At 35.6% G+C, this 19445-nt stretch overlaps 1 protein-coding gene across 1 annotated transcript; it reads left to right on the top strand.

Annotated features, from left to right (window-relative positions):
* Positions 1 to 15517: 15517 nt before the first annotated feature.
* Positions 15518 to 17168, top strand: LOC110035093 (serine/threonine-protein phosphatase PP1-like; the record flags this gene model as incomplete). The annotated part of the gene is made up of 3 exons (XM_020739338.1): positions 15518 to 16105; positions 16183 to 16422; positions 16836 to 17168. Coding segments are annotated over 3 exons (852 nt in total), but the record flags the coding sequence as incomplete, so codon positions are not given.
* Between the last annotated feature and the right edge of the window lie 2277 nt (positions 17169 to 19445).

Raw genomic sequence — 19445 nt, 5'->3', positions numbered from 1 at the left:
TCATGGCCTAGGCCAATTTCAATTGGTCTCACTAATCAACATGGCCATGGTCAAGGCTAATTGGCCAATTAAGCGGGATCAATTCTTGAAATTCATTAGATATCATTCCAAACTTGTCATGAATTTCAGGACATATAAAGCTATTTAATTAATCATATACTCAACCCAAAAACTAGACATAGTCAACTTGTTAAGGCTATTCACCCAACATAACAAAGGAATTCACCCAAGGTCTAAAAGGGCTTGCCAGCATATAGCATATTCAAGGAGACTTCATCGAAACTTTGTATTAGCAAAATCAACAAGCAATTCACTTGAACTTATTCTTCACATACAGTTTAATAGGATTTTTCCTTATATTTTTACAACAAGCATTTATCAAGCCTTGTATAATTTTAGTTTTATTATTCAAATGTAGTCTTTATTCTAGTTCTAATCCCTAAATCAAGCCTATAAATAGGGGGTTGGAGAATGAGCTAATGTCGAATGATTTGTATCACTTGTAATTTAGAACATTCTAATAAAACATGAGTGCATCTATCTATCTCTCTCATAACTTTCTCTCTAGCTTCATTGGTTGTTAGTAGTAAAGCTCTAGTATCATCTTGAAAAAAATTGTCTCCAACTTTCTTTTAAGAGTAGCGAGTGTGGTTAGTGCCTAGAGCAACAATTAAAACAAGGTATATCCAATTGAAAATGAATGATTAATGCGAGAGGAGCAACATGAAAAAAACTTTTGAGTATCTCAATCAAATGGAATACTATTTCACAAATAATGATTCAAAGATTCTAATAGGTTTCTTAAAAAATTATTTCTCCTACTCATCGTATCTAAGAATGCAACTTCATTAAGTCATCACATCCATCATCTCCTTTTTCTTTCATCAAGCTTAACAATTAGAAAATGAAGTTGAATTTTCTTATCCACAACAACCAATAAAGCTTTCTACTTAACTAACAAATGAATTCTTTATATAGATATTAAGAGTTTAGCCTCAAATTTGTAGTACTTGATTTTCAAGCCTAAAGAAAAGTTATACCTAGAACATTGTATTGCTAGATTTGAGTCATCAAGTGTTCTACTCACAATAAACGATGTAATTAAATGTTGACTTGACTCTTTTTGAAATGTTTGCGGCATAATTGTGATGGTTTTCAAGGATTCCTCTTAGAAGCATCACAATTTTTTTAGAGTTAATGTGAATTTGTATTAAGCAATTTGTCAGTGCTTAAATGTCGTTGAAAAATTTCCATGTCCTTCAAAATTTAGGCAAGTGCTTGGTGAATCTCTCTTGTATTTTGTTACTCGTTTTCACCATGAATTATTGAGTGTCAAAGATTGAGTGCTTGTAGTCCAGTATACTTACCCAAAGTCTAGAGGATGGGCCATTCAGATAATGTGGATACCTCAAGTCGGCATTTGAAAGTCATCGGAGATTTATGACAATATCATTAGTATCGATCAAATAAGTGTCAAGGTGGCTTCAACTCGGCAAAAGTTGAATCTTATCATAATAACCAATGACCATGCCAAAATATCCAACAACAAATTAATCATAAAATTCCGTTGGCTTACCAACCTCCTAATAGAGGTAAGTTGCTAGTACTTAAAAGATATCCTACTTATAATCTTTTGCCAATATTCTGTGCAGAGCTGATGCATGCAATTAAAGAAAAGGAATTCAACAAACGACTACCTTTGTAATACAGAAAACTTCGTATATAGTATCCATCAAAGTATTGTGCTTTTAACAATGATCACATCTTCATTATGGAAAATTGTCGACATCTTCACGAGTTCATCGAAGAATTTATTAAAAATGTCTATAGAACTTCTATTCTCCAATCCTGAACAATGGCTTGAAACTAAAGAAGAAAAACATGTGGACTAACCCCGACACATGTCATCTTGCTAGCAGGAAGTATTCCATGGATAAAGTGTTTGTAAGAAATTTTAGCATACAAGGTAAGCGAACACTAAGAATATTAATCATTATAATCATTGTATAAAAGGGTGTTTTAAGACATTTGATTAAATTTTTTGCAAAAGAAAAATCTATTTTTGATGAAAAATAATTTCATAAAACTCCTTTGATATCTAATTAGAACATGCTTGAGAACTCATCTAGGGACCTCAACAATATGCTCGAACAATTCAACAAGCTCTATGGAACTCATCCTTATAACATGGCAACAAATTTGAAGATCTCATTTTTAGAACTTTAGAACTAAGCAACACACTGGGAATACTCAACCATGCTACTCAAGAATTTGAAAATTATCTAAAAGACAATAATACCATCTTTGAAAATGAATCTGTGGCAAATCAAGTGGCGAAGTATGAACTTAGCATCAAGGTATAAAAGGGTTAAATTGTGAGCCAGACATTTTGTCTTATCGAGACATAAGGCATAAGCCTCAAGACGATGCCTCAAACTATAAATAATGAAAAATTAAAAGGAAAAAAAAAACTCTTAAAATTATAGTGTAGTCATAAATATTCTATAATCCATATAGAAAAGTTAAAAGGAAAATTTAAATCTAATCCAAGGAAAAAAAATAAAAATAATTCGATTTATGTAGAAGAAAAAAAAAAGACAATAAAAAAAATTAAAAAATTGAAAAAAAAAAACATTTAAAAGAAAATTAAAACTTCAAGTTTAAAAAAATGAAAATACAATTTGTTAAAATGAAAAATATTGATTAAAGAAAATAAAGAAGTCCCACAAATGTATCTTCCGAGCTTCTCCAAAGAGATCAATCTTCTTCTCTATTTCATATTATAAGAGATGGCTTGTATTTGTCGAACTGAAATTGAGTTGACCATAAACTTTATTCTTGACTTATTTATACCGTTAGTTCGACCCTTTTACTTGGATTATGAATTTAAAAATGGTGTGCCAACTCTCTTGCCCTTTTCTACACCTTGGAATAGTATTTATTTTCATGAAACTAGGATGTTTGTTTGGGGGCCATTTGGGACCACTTTTTGGTTTTTGTTTTATTTTATTTATATTTTACTTAAAATAAAACATGTTTGGTATGTCATAACATGGTTCATTGTTTTAAAAAATATTCAAAACAATTTATAGGTGTTTTGAGTGTCTTTAAAAATAAACATTCATTTTTTAAAAGAAAAGCTAAAAACATTAAAAAAATGCAAGAAACAAATATATTTTTACGTTACAAACAAGCCTTTAGTTTGTTTACGTTACTAATGCCATATATGAATGAGCCATGCTTCTATTAAAACTGGAAAGATCGACTATATTTTATGCTGTAAGGCTTATTAGAGGATTGTAAAGCATTGCATAACTGATCAAAGCCATTATTTCCTATTACTTGAGTCAGCTTTTCAATTACTAGTTGGGTTTTAAATATTTCAAAACATAACTTTGGATATTTGTTTTGTCTGGATGAAAAACATGTGATAGCCAATCAATATACTGGAGCACTTGCTTCGCTAATGACCGCTGAATTAAGTATCTTGTTGCAGTTTTCGCATGTTTAGAATGCTAACTAACTTGTGGCTCGGTTTCGGTTCCTAATTGATTCTTGGCTTAAGTATTAGATAAACCTACCGTAGATGACAAACATTTAGCCTTTTCCAAATTACCCTTGAATACAATTGCTTTTCTATTCTTAATTAAAAAATTGAGACAAGTATTAGTTTGAACATTAATTTTCAATTTTTTTGCCTGTATGGCAAAAACTGTGTAAAATAGCTCCATTTTCAAGTTGAGTGTTTTGTTGTATTGAACTTTAGTTTGCATTTTCATTTACTTTAAGCGATATGCATCTTTCAAATCAAAGTTTATGTTTTAAAAGGCTGAGGTATAAGGCGGGTTTGTTTTGCTTGCTACTACCATACACCAAAAATTTTATAAAGAAAATTGATTGAGAATCAAATATAAGAATAAAATTGAGGTGAATTCCAAAATTCAAAATTTGTAATCATAACTATTAGACACAATAGTGCTACTGGTCGTTCACACTAAGAATACTTCCCATATAACTAAATGGCTCTATATAGCAGCTTCTCTAGAAACTTCCTTATAACCTATATATACTCTATGTAATCGATTACTGTAGCTGTAATGGAAATATGGGTTTCCCTTTACTCACCGTGAGCTGTTCCATCACTTGACAGGGTTTTCTTTCCTGTTCTCAATTCCATTTATATTCTTGCTTCAAAGTCTAATATCCCAAATAGAAAACATTGGAGAAGCATTTGACATCAATAATTTGGCATAGATTACCGTGAAACCTTTAGTACCTTGGTACAAGTGACAATCATCTTAGTCTTGCTCATAGTTGCTCTCAATCAAGCTTGGGGCGTCCTTCAATTGGACATTCCAATGCATTCCTTCATGGACCAATTCACGAAACAATCTACATGTGGCAACCCCCATGTTTTGCAGACCCCCAACATCCAAATACGTATGCCTCCTCAAAAAGGTCATTTACAGTCTAAAGTGTTGTGAAAAATGACGACAGTAAAACGAAAAATAGAACGAAAAAAATTGCACGCAGAAAAAATACCGGAGCAACACACAGATTTACGTGGTTTGAAAAATTTGCCTACATCCACGGTGCTGCAGAGAATTTTACTACTTCGAGGAATTACACCGTCGAGCGTCTCGACCTTTACAAGAAAATCTCTATTTTCTTATCTTCCTTCCTCTCTCTCTCTCTCTCTCTCCGTCTCTTACTCTCTTAGAGGACTTGGTTTGACATTGCTTGGCTTTTATATTGGCTTCATGATAAGTCATAACAGACTATTTATAGAAACCAGGAGAACGGTAGGTAGGTGGGAGGTAGGTGAGTGATAGGTCGGATGTGGTAGGTGAGCGATAGGTGGAAAGGTATGTGAGCGGTATGTGAGATTCTTAATTAGGAAGTTAATTAAATTGCGATGGACCGGGTCTCCACATTGTCCAACAATTCTCCCACTTGGAGACTGAGACACTGATGCATCATCTACTAGCTGTAGGGCTGTAAACGAGCCGAGCTTGAGCGAGCTCAGACTTGACTCGTGTTCGGCTTACTCGAAATAGCTCGTGTTCGAAATCGGCTCGTGAACAGTGTGTTCGTGTTCGACTCAAAATTGGCTCGTAAAAATTAAATTGAAAAAAATAGATGTGAAGTGTGAGATTCGATCTTGGACCAAATGTATACAAAAGAAAGCACTAACCAAATTACCACATGAGGTGTTATGATTTAAACTTAAATATAAATATATATAATATATTATTACATAAATAATATGTGTAATATATTATTATATAAATAATTATATATATATTTTTTTTTATTTCGAGCTAAAACGAGTCGAATACGAGCGAACAAAGAGTTGTTCGTGTTTGGTTTGTTTATAATTCGAGCTTTAAAAACTTGTTCATGATCGGCTCGTTTTCTTAACGAATGAGCCGAACCAGAGCTTAACGAGCCGAACACGAGCTGCTCGCGAACAACGAGCTTTTTTGACAGCCCCAATTAGCTGTACCGGCCTTTTCCTCGAACAAGACATCCTCCACCTCTACAACTCAAAGCATCTGTCTTCATGCCAGAAGACCAGCTGAAGTCGAGCACAACTTCAATTTCTCACGAGTAACACCCTTAGTTGACATACCACCGTCAACATAGCCTTGTACCATCAAACTCCCAAAACCGTCAACATAGTCTTGTACCACCAAACTCTTTTTTGGGTTACTCCTGTATCTTACAACTCTCACTGCATGAGCAATATCATGCCCCTGCTGAAAGCTTTTTTCAACAAGTCCAGTCTTGTACCTCTTACTGTCATCAAACGCAGTCTTCATCCGGTACACTCACTTGTTGTGTAATGTCTTCTTTCCTGGTGGCAGGTCTGTCAGCTCCCATTCCCTGACAGGGAATCCGTCACCACCTTCTTGGTCAGCTCCTACTTGCTCGAATTCTCATCTTGCAAGATTTATTCATAGCTCTGTGGTTCTCCACCATTTGTCTGTACAAGGTTCGGGTTTTCTTCCTTTGGCGTTTTGTCATTTTTCAGGAAATTGACCTTCTTTTGCTTCCCCATAATGCACCTCTGACTTATGTGTCTTCGACTGAGTAAACATGTAGTCATATATAGTATGTCAGTTTTCTTATCCCGAGCCAGTACTAATGCTCCTTTGGTAACCTTCCAGTATCTATCTGAGAACACTACCGAATGATCACCCTCATTGAGTTGCCCAATAGAAATGAGGTTTTTCTTCAACTCAGGAACATGTCTGACCTTTTGCAAAGTTCTTTTGCTCTTGTTGGGGAGTGCAATATCAACGTCTCCCATCCCAACCATGTCCAGAGCTTTTCCATCAGCTAGATATAACTTCCCAAATTTACCTGTAACATAATTTCACATTAACTCTCGGCGGGAAGATGTATGGAAGGAAGCCTCTGAATCCAGTATTCAGTCATCAATATAACTGTGAACTGCCAGCAATAGCGCATCTTGTATTTCTTCAGTTACAACATTAGCGCCATCATTCTCCTTCTTCTTAGGATTCTTGTAGTTTTTTTTATGTGGTCAGTCTTACCACCATTTCAGCAGGTTGCATGCTGGCCAGACTTTGATTTTGATCTTCCTCTCTTTGAGTTCCTGTCATGTGATCTCCCTCTGGAATCAACATTCAACGCCGAACTTGAACACGAGGCCTCGTCAGAATCCTTCATGCGCACCTCCTCAGCCAAAATCAAATCACGAATATCATCATATTTTAGCTTAGATTTAACTGTAGAACTGTTAACTGTCATCCTCATGGCTTCTCAGCTATTTGACAATGAAGCCAACAATATCAACGCACGTATCTCATTATCAAAATCAATTTAAACAGATGATAATTGATTTGTGATAGTATTGAAATCATTCAGGTGTAAAGCAACAGACACATCTTCCGTCATTTTCAAGTTGAATAACTTTTTCATCAAGTCCACCTTGTTATTCGTCGATGACTTTTCATACATATCTGATAAAGCCAATATGAGATCTGCAGTAGTCCTCTCTTTGATGACGTTGTGGGCAACCGATCTCGACAGGGTTAATTGAATAACCCCCAAAAACTATCGATCCAACATATTCCATTTCGCCTCGTCCATCTTTTCTGGTCTTTTTCCCAGTAACGGAAGATGAAGTTTTTTCCCATAGAGGTGGTCCTCTATCTGCATCCTCCAGTAAGCAAAATCTATGTATTGAACTTCTCGATCCCCGACTTCATCATTTCGTCTCCGCTCATCGTTCTTTCTTAGATTTGAACCCAAGGCTTTGATATCAGTTGTTGTGAAAAATGATGACAGTAAAACGAAAAATGGATCGAGAAAAATTGCACGAAAAAAAAACACCAGAGCGACGCACAGATTTACGTGGTTCGGCAAATTTGTGTACGTCCACGGAGTTGCAAAGGATTACACTACTTCGAGGAATTACACCATCGAGTGTCTCGACGTTTACAAGAAAATCTCTATTTTTTTCTCTCCCTTCCTCTCTCTCTCTTCCTCTCTTACACTCTTAGAGGATTTGAATTGGCTTTGCTTGACTTCATGACAAGTCATAAGAGACTATTTATAGAAATCAGGAGAGCGATAGGTGGGAGGTAGGTGAGTGGTATGTGAGCGGTAGGTGGGAAGATGGGTGAGCGATGGGTGAGATTCTTAATTAGGAAATTAATTAAATTGCGGTGGACCGGGTCTCCACCTTACCCAACATAAAGCTGGCTTCCCGACAATTCTTCAACACCTTCTTAACCTACTTCATTCACTATGGATTTCTATTTAGCAATGCCAGCCTTAGTCTTCAGGTTTATTCCAGCAAAGTAATAATTCTTTATCTGTTAATCTATGCAACGACATTCCCCTCATAGAAAATAGCAAGTTCAGCATTCAACAACTTCTCCACAATTTAACGAAACGTTTTAACATCATGAATTTTGGTTACCTCTCCAATTTTTTTGGCATACAAATCAACAAGCATTATAATGGCCATCTACTCAGACGATCCAACTTTGCCTAGAAAGTTCTGCACACTGCTCGAATGCAGCAATGTAACCCAACAACAACGCCACTATCCACTCTTCTACTTCCATCTCTCTACAACAGCTCTCTTTTCCAAATTCTACACTTTATCAAACACTCATTGGATTATTACATTATCTAACCCTAAACTCTAATCTGATCTCTCATTTGTCTTTAATATTCCCTGGTAGTATATGTTGGGATGGAATATGCATTGAGGGCTTTGATTGGTTTACAATCAAAACTATACCGCAGAAAATAGGGACGCTGATTCAATAAATTTGGAACAAAAGAAATCGAACATAAGCACAGCAAAATAATCTAAGAAAAACACACCAGAATTTATGTGAAAAAATCGGAGTGTGAAAAAATCACAGTCATACCACACCAAAATTTCACTATTAATGGGAGAAAAGTACAAATATACACACTCAGGTCAACTCTTTACAACGATTGGAACTTATAGAATTTTCTTTCAAACCATCCTCTTGATCTCACAAGAGAAAACCTTTGCTCCAAATCACCCTCTTGACAATTCACCTTCACAAAGAACTCATTTTGGGAAACACTGCACATGAGAGAGACACACATCAATGCTCCGTATTAAGAGATTAAAGTCACATAATGGAGAAATGGCATCGAAGTAACCACAATGACACTCGATGAAATTATTTTCCACTATCAGTGTGGAATCAAAGGAATCAAAGCAGTCAGGCGTAGCTATGCCCGGTTGTGTCATAGTTATGCCACCTCGTGTCGCTACGCTAGTTTTGGGCATAGGTATGCCACACATTTATGTGCTTGGCATTTGCAACTGTGTGGGTGCTCTTCCAAACTCCACACCTCAACAATCTCCAATTTGGAGACTGATGTACCGAACACATCCGCCACATCTTTACCTTTATCTATACCATCTTCATAGTTATGTATTGTAGTGCAGCTCACTCCCAGTTTCAAATTTTCTGGATTCCAACTGAAGCCAAGCATAACTCCAGTTTCTCGATAGCCTTCAACGTAGTCAATATAATCGAATTATTATGAGTTGTATGTATCTTCTCCGAAATAAGTGCCCCTCTTCTTCGAGAAAGCAAATAAAATGATACCTCAACTCTATATGATTTGTCCTAGCATGAAAAGAGGCATTCTTAGCAAGACGAATAACACCCATACTATCACTATAAAACTTTCAAATCCTCTGCTTCTTGCTTAGTTTTGTCATAAAACTCTACAGTCAAATATTTTCTTGCTAGCCTTAGTGATAATAATATATTCGGCTTTCATATTTGAAAGTGCAACAATCATATGTTGGCATGAAACCCAACTCATCTCTCTGTTCACCAAAATGAAGATATACTTTGTTAACTTATTTTACCATTGAAATCTCTTACTAGATCTGAATCCATAAATCTCTATGGAGTGATTCCTGTACTTCCAAAACAAAGTGTTCTGTTGATTGTTACCCTCAAATATTTGAGAATCCACTTCACCACCTCTCAATGATGTTTACCTGGATTGCCTATGTACCTGCTAACTACTCTCACTGCATAAGTAATATCTGGTATGATATAAATCATATCATATATCAGATTTCTAACTATGGAAACATTGAGAGTTTTCCCTTCTGTGTTTGCATTGCTTCAGACTTAAGCAGTAATTTCTTAGATTGCTTCAAGTGACTACCTAAGGGGGCGAAAACTGGTTTCGACGTACCCATATTAAACCTCTATAAGATCTTTTCAGCACACTTTGCCTAAGACAACTTTGGTATACCTGCACTCCCGTCTCTGTTGGTTCCTTAACATCTTTTTGGTTAGACCTAAATCCTTTATCTCAAACTCACTTGGTCATTACTTCTTTAAGTCTTTGATTTTTTATATGTATGCCTATACAATCAGCATCTCATCCACGTACAAATGGAGTAAGATATAATAATTACCAAAATTTTTTATGAAGTAACAATGATCTTCCTAGTATTTTATGTACCCACTGTCTGACAAGAACCTGCCAAACCTCTTTTACCACTATTTCGGGGCTTGTTTCAAGCCATGGAGACTTTTCAATCTGCAGACCAAATATTCTTTTCTTGGAACCTCATAACGCTGCAATTGTATAATGTACAGTTTGTTTTCTAGATCTCCATGTAAGAAAGTTGTTTTTACATTACATTGTTCCATATGTAAATCTTCTTCTACACGAAACTCAGCACAAATTTGTCAATTATCATCTTCATCACTAGAAAAATAAATTTATCCGTAATCCACTCATTCCTTCCATCGAAACCCCTTCACAACAAGTTTTGTCTTGTAGCGTTTGCTACCATTCGACTGCTCTTTTATCCTATAGACTCAATTCTTGTGTAGTACTTTTTGTCATTTGGTAATACCAGGAAATTTTAGGTCTGAGTTGACTCCAAGGACTGCATTTTATCATCTGTGACAAACTCTCACTCATTTGAATCTTCAATTTCAGTGGTCTCATAACACTCTGGTTCATCACTATCTGTTAGCCACAAATAATACAAAAAAGAATAATACCTCTGTGTTGGTCGAGTAGCTCTACTGGATCTCTTGATTTCAGCAGCAAGTGACTAATGAACTTCTTGTATTTCATCTGATTGAGCAATTCTTTGTCCTTCATCTTGAGCAGCATTATTCTCTATCTCAACATACTTGGACTCTTCAAAAGTAACTGACAGGCTATCCTGAGTTCTGATCCTGTCCTTGCACATCTCCATTTCATTGTAAGTAACATCCTTGCTCCAAATGAAAATGTACTTGATAGATTTTGAGTCAAGCTTATTCTTGGACCCTACATCGATATGTACATATGCAAAAAAGCTAAATACCATCAAGTGAGATAAACTACTTCTTTGTCACTCCTTACTTCTCAAGTAATCCTTTCTTCAAAGATATTGATGGACCATTGTTAACCAGATACACTGCAGTGTTTACTGCTTCTACCCAGAATTGTCTTGACAAGTTTGCATGCAAACTTATACGTCTGGCACGTTTCGTGATGGTTCTGTTTATGCGCTCAACTACTCCATTATGATGTGGAGTTATTGGAATAGTGGGCGCATGCCTGTTCCCCACTGAAGCACAATAACTCATGAACCTCTGGTCACGACACTCACTCTTATTATCCGATCTGAGATATTTTAGCTTCAAGCCCGTCTCATTTTATACCATTGTCTTTTACTTCTTAAATACTTCAAATACATCATTTTTTTTTTCAAGAAGTTAACTCATACATTTCTGGTATGAATGTCAATAAATATTGCACAGTAGTGGGAACCTTCAATGAATCGAACTAGGGTAAAATCTCATACGTCAATTTGAACTAACTCCAGTTTCTTTGATTTCATCATTGATCAACCTTTCGAGGAAGAAATTTTCTTCTACTATAAATTTTAAATTTTATCTTTTGAAAGTAGGGACTTCATACCTTTTTTGCTCATACAGTCAAGTCTAGGGTGTCATAGACATATATCCACTTTGGTTTCAGTCACATCAATGAAATCCAAAATATTCATTAATTATATAAAGAGTGCTTAAAATGTTGCCTCGAGTCATCATCATTGTACCCTAGTCAACTTCCACAATTATCTTGTACAAGTAGTCACATACCTTGATTTTGTCAGCTGGGTTATGGAGATCCAATTTTTCTTCCGACTTGGAACATTTATGATTTTACTGAGCTTCTAAACTTTCCATTTGGCAACTTGATGTCCACGTCATTATTTCTTATGATACTGCAGATCTTGTTATCTCCAAAATAAGTCTCACCTAGATCACTTTGAGTGTGATTTTTAAATCTCTTTGTTGAGGCATGCTTGAAAAGATGTGTCTGAATCTACTATCTAAGATTCGATACTGACTAGGGATAAAACCAGGGAGTCACATTTGATTTCCCTAGTGGAGACATTTGTAGAGAGATTCATTCCTTTATCCTCCACCACTAGTTTTCCTTTGAGCCTTGTAGTCTTTCTTGAAATGTTCTTTATTTCACAATTCCAACATTCTCATCTATTTCTTTCTCTACTTGACCTGAACTTCCTCTTCTGGACTCGACTATGTCTTTGCCTGTATTTATGTCCAGATTTCTTATTTTGTTTTCAACATTTAACACGGAACCTTAAGATTCACCGTTCGTTGTCTTTCAATGAACTTCTTAATTCAACCCCTACCCCATGATGTCATCGAAGTTTAACTTCATATTCCGAGAAGAGTTACTCATCTCTATGACCAAACCATCCCAACTATTCAACAATAAAGATAGAATTGATAGTGTTCTGGCTTCATTATCAACATTAATTCCGAAAGAACACAATTGGTTAGTTACAGTGTTAAAATTATTCAAGTGTTGAGGCACTGAACTCTCTTCCGTCATTTCATATTGAATAATCTCATCAACAGAAAAATCTTATTTGAAGCAGAAGTTTTTTCATACATTTTTTTCAGTGCCGCCACGAGATCTACCTTGATTTTTCCATTAACTATATTGAATGCAATAGACAATGAAAGTGGCATATGGATCAAACCTAGGACAATTTGATCCAGATCTTCCCATTCCTCCATAGTCATCTATCAAAACTTCTTGGTGATTCCATGTAGCGGCAAATATAATTTTTTTTGGTACAACAAATCCTTCACTTGTATCCTCCAAAATGTGAAGTTTGATCCATTGAATATCTTCACTTTGTACCTCGCTTTGTTGGCCATTGCTCCAACTCGAATCAAGCAGGCCTCTCTGATACCACTTGTTGGGATGAAATATGCATCTAGGGCTTTGATTGGTTCATAATTAAAACTACATCACAGAAAATAGAAACACCTATTCAAGAAATCCTAAATTAAAAAAGTCGAACTGATGCAAAATAAAGTAATCTAAGAAAAGCACACCAGGATTTATGTGAAAAAACTTGAGAACAGAAAAAAATCATGGAGCAACACCACACTAAAATTTTACTATGAATGGTAGAAAAGTACAAATATACCACTCATATCAACTCTCTAAAATCACTATAACTTACAGTATTTCGCTCCAATCCTATATCTTGATCCCGTAAGAGAAAGCTCTCGCTTCGAAATCTATGGACAATTCACCTTCATGAAGAACTCATGTCGAGAAACACCGTACGCGAGAGAGACATAAATCACAGCTCCATATCGAGGGATTTATGTCCTGTAATGGAGAAACTTCCTTGGTTTGACCACACCAATACCTGACATAATTATTTCGCGCGTTCGGTATGGAATCAGAGTTAAAGCAGTCGCAATGTAGCTATGACTAGTTGCGGTGTAGTTACGCTGCCTGATGTAGCTACACCATTTTTAGCATAGGTACGCCATGCATTTATGTGCTTGGCTCTTCTGGCACTCCCTTGTGGCAGTGTGGATGCTCTTCTAAATTCCACACCTCAACAATAGGTGTGCCAACCTCTCAATATTTACGTCAACTCCTCAAAAGACTATTACGTTACCTCAAAGGCACCATAAATTTTGGTCTCTTCATCACTCCTTGAAGTCTTCACCTTCATACTGAGATGCCGATTGGACTTCGAATTCAAAATATTGTGAATCCACCTTAGGTCTCTTCTGATTTCTAGGCCACACCCTACAAAAGCCGAGCATCGCACTCTAACTTCTACTAAAAGGGATGTCCTTTGGCTCAGACGACTACTCATAGATTTACACAATCACCTTTCTCGACCGACCCCAATCCATTGTGACAACATTTCGGCAATGACAACTACCAACAATCCAATTTATCATGCTCATATTAAACATATAGAGATTGATTACCAATTCATCAGACAACATTTTATTCAGGTTTCCTTCAAGTTTGACACATCAGTTCCTAGGTTCAACCTACTGACATTCACACAACTCTCAGCAAAAAGGTTTGCAGATCTAAGAACCAAGCTCACAATTTGTTCTGATCTCATAAGTTTGAGGGAAGGTAATAACCATACAACCAAACTACAATAAGCAAACACATCCTCCATGCACACATTTACACAGGAATCATCTGTTACAAACAACCTGGAACAATCACAGCCATCTGTATATAACTAAGTCTGTTGCATCTTATATTTTATCTCCGTAATCTCTATAAATAGACAGCTATTGTATATACTCCTTGTTATGTAATGAAAATGAACAGACTATATTCTCCATTTCCTGGTTATCTGTTTTCCTGCTATACTACTAGCCTACCATTTTTCTAGCATAAATTGGGGAAAAGTAACAACAAGCATGTCGGTGAGGCAGTGGGTATGAGGTCGTGAGGGAGAAACAATGATCAAGCGACTTTGTGATGAAATAATGGGAGAAGGATTGAGTGAGTGCAGAGCTATCTGTGTTGGATTAACGTTTTTATTTTTTTTTGTTTAACTATTGTTAGAAAGAACTTTAAGACATTTTCTTAATATTTTAATAAATAAAGATTAATATTTTTATTTGAGTGATAGACGGCTACTGTTTTCTAATCATTAAATCTATGTCCGCCCACATATGGAAAATAAAAGGCAAGCTACATTCACCGAGAGCGATTCCTCAACCTGTGGGTGTGTGCTCAGCTGGTCGGATGTCTCCCCCCGGGTGAGCCACCTAAAAATTCTTTTGAAAGCAGCTAATATAAAATCTTGAGTAGCACAATATCATTTTTAAAAGGTTATCTAAAGCTGTTTTGCTTTTGGATTTTGTAAGTTATACTGGTTGATTTTAACATGAAATTGATAAAATCAGTTGAGTGATAATATCTGAAGGAAAATGATATAGAAGTAACAAAAAAATTACTTTGCCTTTAAACTTTAGCTAAAAAATAGCATTAGTGCCAGCAAACTTTAATGTCATTGTATTGGAAAGAAAAGTAGAAGTAAATAAACGCATTTGCGTTTGTGCATATTAAAGTTTTTCTTTATGCATTTCACTTCATGATATATAGTTAGAATTTAGGGGCATTTACATGCATGCCACATAATACCTATATATTTACCTATCTAACACCTAAACTTTCATATTTACCTGCATACAACTCAAATTTTTAAAATTACATCAAAAATATCAATGTCACTATCTTTTTAAAAGTAAAATATATCTTTTTCATGCATAGATTTATGACACCAAGGTGTTACAAGTGTAAATATTAAACTTGGTTTGCTAGATATGTAAATGCATAAGAATTGTGTGGTATGTATGTAAATTTCCCTATGGGGGCATTTACATGCATACCACATAATTCTTATATATTTACATACCTTGTTTATTTTAATTTTGAATGTACTTGGCAAAGTATGATTTATTTTTTTTCTTTTTTTAATATATAACTCTGTTTGTATTTAATCTAAATGTAAGTTCTTACTTATTAGTAGTGCTCCTTTATATTGTTCCAAATTTAATTTCAATATTCGCCAATCAAATGCACGAGACACGTTGGCTGTTCTATTAGAAGAAAATTTGATTTAGATGCTAAAACATGATTCTGTACTTCTAATGCTTCGTCTACTGCAGGAGACATACATGGACAGTATGTTGATCTGATAAGGTTATTTGACCGTGGTGGCTTCCCTCCTACTACCTCATATCTATTTCTTGGTGACTATGTGGATCGTGGCAAACAAAGCTTAGAGACAATTTGCTTATTGTTAGCATACAAGATAAAGTACCCTGACAAATTCTTTCTCTTGAGAGGAAATCATGAGGATGCTAAAGTCAACAGAGTGTATGGTTTTTATGATGAATGTAAACGAAGATTCAATGTTCGCCTGTGGAAAACATTCTCCGATTGCTTCAACTGTCTGCCTGTTGCTGCTGTGGTCGATGACAAGATCTTTTGTATGCACGGAGGACTTTCGCCGGAGCTTGACAGTTTGAGCAGGATAGAAGAAATAGAAAGGCCCACCGAAATTCCGGATAGCGGTCTTCTTTGTGATCTGCTTTGGTCTGATCCAGATCCCAAGATTGAAGGATGGGGGCTGAGTGATCGAGGTGTTTCATGTACTTTTGGTGTTGATAAACTTGTGGAGTTTCTTGATAAAAATGAACTTGAACTCATATGTAGGGGTCACCAGGTCAGTAAATTTTTTATTTACAAATTCATAGATATTTTTGCGTCATTTGAATTTTGTCTCGCTAATCTAAATTCTAGGTTGTTGAAGATGGGTACGAGTTTTTTGGAGGAAGGAGGCTTGTTACCATATTTTCAGCTCCTAATTATTGTGGGGAGTTTGACAATGTGGGTGCTTTCTTGAGTATTCATGAAACATTGCTTTGTTCGTTCGATATATTGAAAGCTGTTGATGGTAGAAAGCCAAACGCAAGTGGATTAGACAATACCACAAGCTCATCTCAGAGCCTGTCAAATTTATCCAAAGCAATTTCTAAAAAGGTAAATATCATCTTAGCATGAGTACCGTATTTCATTTGTCATGTGAAAGCAGAAACTCCTATACTTTCAAATAATTTTTTAAAAATAAATAGTTAGCTTTTGTCATTGTATTAGTTGGTTAACATTTATTACTCTGAAAATATTGGAATGGCTTTTGAGAAAATAGAAATAAAACAAGTTGGAATGAGCAATCAATAAATTCATAAGCAAACCATAAAGCTTTTGGATTATGTTTCATTTCGATCGCTTTTGTTCAACGCAAACAAAGCCTATAGTTTTCCATGCATCAAATAGGAAGATAGCATTATATAATTTTAATAAGCAAATTCTTAGTGGGGATGGTCTTATTTTATGCTCTTCTAGATAATGTTTTTAGAGAAGCTCACTGGCTTTGTTTCTTATTGGCCATGCAGCCCCCACGATTTGGAAATGGTTGATAAATGTTGGATGATTTGGTGTGCTTCCAATAACCTAGACGGCAAATATCAGCTAACTCGATTACCAACAGCTAATTCTTAGATCTTTTCTGTTCGATGGCATCACCTTGTGAACATACCATTACTTGATTACCATTTCGATGTAATCCATTGGACAGCCGTTCGCTCGTTATTTTTTTGGGCTCATTGGATTGCCTGTAGCTAGAAATTTTTTTTAGAAAGTAATAATTTTGTTTTCACTTATTTTTCTGTCTGAAAAGAAAATTATTATGTTTGACAGTTCTTTAAAGAGTTTATGGAGTTAAAATAAATGGAATTTTGTATGTTTGGACTGCTGCTTTACAGGAATTATGTTTCTCGCTTCGGCCATAAAGTTGGTTGCTGTGTTAGAAATTTGGAATGAAACTTGCAGTATTAAGGGTCTGTTTGGGGCAGCTATAGTTTATTGAATAATCTGCTGATAAGCTGATTAAAAATAATCTGCTGATAAGCTAAGTGTGACGGTTATTACAAATTTTTGTTTTTTTAGAAAAGCCAAACCATTTCCTAGATAGGTGCGGTGTGAAAACATTGTTTTCTGCGTTTTGAAAACGCATAAGCTGCCAAAACGCAGTTTATCCAAACAGGTCAGATGTGTTTTCAAAACGCCACCGCACCAAATAAGCTGCCCAAAACGGGCCGTAAATGTCATGCATGAATATAATGACATTTAGATCTACCCTAAATGTCATTATATTCATGCGTGATATAACGATGCACTTATTTTGTCTATCCTTTTAAATAGAAATTGTTATATATACACACACCACAATTGTCAGCACAAATACCAAAGCATTCGAACGGTCCAGACGACGATCAGACAACCAAGGCGTTCTACCGCTCTAGTGCCAATCACGTGGTCAAGAATTGACTGACACGTCATGATGAGTGATTCGAACAACATACCACGCCGAAAATCTCGACCTACCGGGGTGCAGACGAGAATGCTTAATTGCAGCCAATCGGTTGACCCGCCTTACCACGGCGGACAAGATCAATACTCAACCGGGACCGACCAACCCATGGTACGGTCGTCACTCAATCGCTCACCACAGTCGACCGAATTCAAGCAAGTCAGTCAGTCAAATACTCTCATGTTAAAATTCAAATTGTAATACGAATATGATATACAATTTTTACGAGTAATTATAATATCAATTGTATTAAGAGCGGTACTGCTCATTCATTTCTGTAATTGTATAAAATATGCATCTATAAATAGAAGGAAAAAATACAAATAAAATGACATTTTACCGACTCTCTACAGGAAAGTTCTGACTGTTTTACTCTTTTTCTCTTTTCATTCCTTCACTTAATTCTAAACTCTCAGAGTGTGTTCACAAAGAACAATTTACTATCTAACATCCTAAAAAGTGGTGTGGTCAGCGTAGATATGCCACAGACGAGAATTGGAAAAATACTACGAAGGAGAATCTTCTCAAAGAGAGATAATACACATAGAATCCAATGGAGATGATACACAACTAGACGCTCATGTACATGTCCAAGACTTACAAGCCCAAATGACCATCATGATGGAGCAATTCAAGATCCTCCGGGTAGCAATCACCCAGACAAATAACCATTCGCTTCGTTTGGAGGTGAAATCTCAGGCGGTTTGTCCTCAAAGGGCTCCACCGGAAAACCAGTCTATTTTAAACAGAGGGGTAAAGGTGAGTACCAGCACACCGACACAGTCACGTCTACATCGGCAAACAAGCAATGGGAAGAGCGCACGCGCGCGCGCGCGCGCGCCCACACACACACACACACACACACATATACACACACGTGCGCGAGCGCACAATTGTTGTATATATAATATATATTAAATGAAAATACTCATAGACATCTCATAATACATGAGATTGGTTAGATATATCTAATATTTGTTTTCTTCAATAAATATATTAAAAGTTTATTTCGGATAAAATTGCCTCTACAATATAAACATTTAAGCCATAACTCTCGAGCCAAGAGATGAAATTTCTTAAACAACAGAGAATGCCTGAACATCCCTCCTGCTGTGATCTTATTTTCTCAGGCAACCTTATTTAATTTGCTCGAGATGGTACTTCGCAATGATAGTTTGTATATATTTCAATCATCATTTATTGAAGGATGGTAATATCATGCTTTTTATTTTATAGGTTTGAACGCTTTACTAATTAATAGGTATGAACTTATTATTAGAAATTTAAAACTTTATTTGAATTTTATTAAAAAGCTAAAATATAGATCTAGAAATGATTTAATCATCCTATTGTCTATCAAGATCGAATCATATTCAGTTTTTGTTTGAAACTTTTAAATATAATTAAATTAGTTAAAAGATGGTTTAAAAGTGGTCGGAGCCGTTCGCACCGGGCTTCTATTTTGAGGTCAATATTTTTTTTATGAAATTAATTCAGTTTAGTTAGTTATTTATAATTATTTAATATATGTAGGTAGGTATTTGTGACACCCTAAATTTGAGATCCCAAATTTAATGCACTCCAAATTTTGCATCTCCCAAAATTCGATCGAAGTAATTTTATAAAATTCTAC

Source organism: Phalaenopsis equestris, unplaced genomic scaffold, assembly GCF_001263595.1.
Source record: "Phalaenopsis equestris unplaced genomic scaffold, ASM126359v1 Scaffold000002, whole genome shotgun sequence".
Taxonomy (NCBI): domain Eukaryota; kingdom Viridiplantae; phylum Streptophyta; class Magnoliopsida; order Asparagales; family Orchidaceae; genus Phalaenopsis; species Phalaenopsis equestris.
This window is presented reverse-complemented; position numbering and strand designations above follow the sequence as displayed.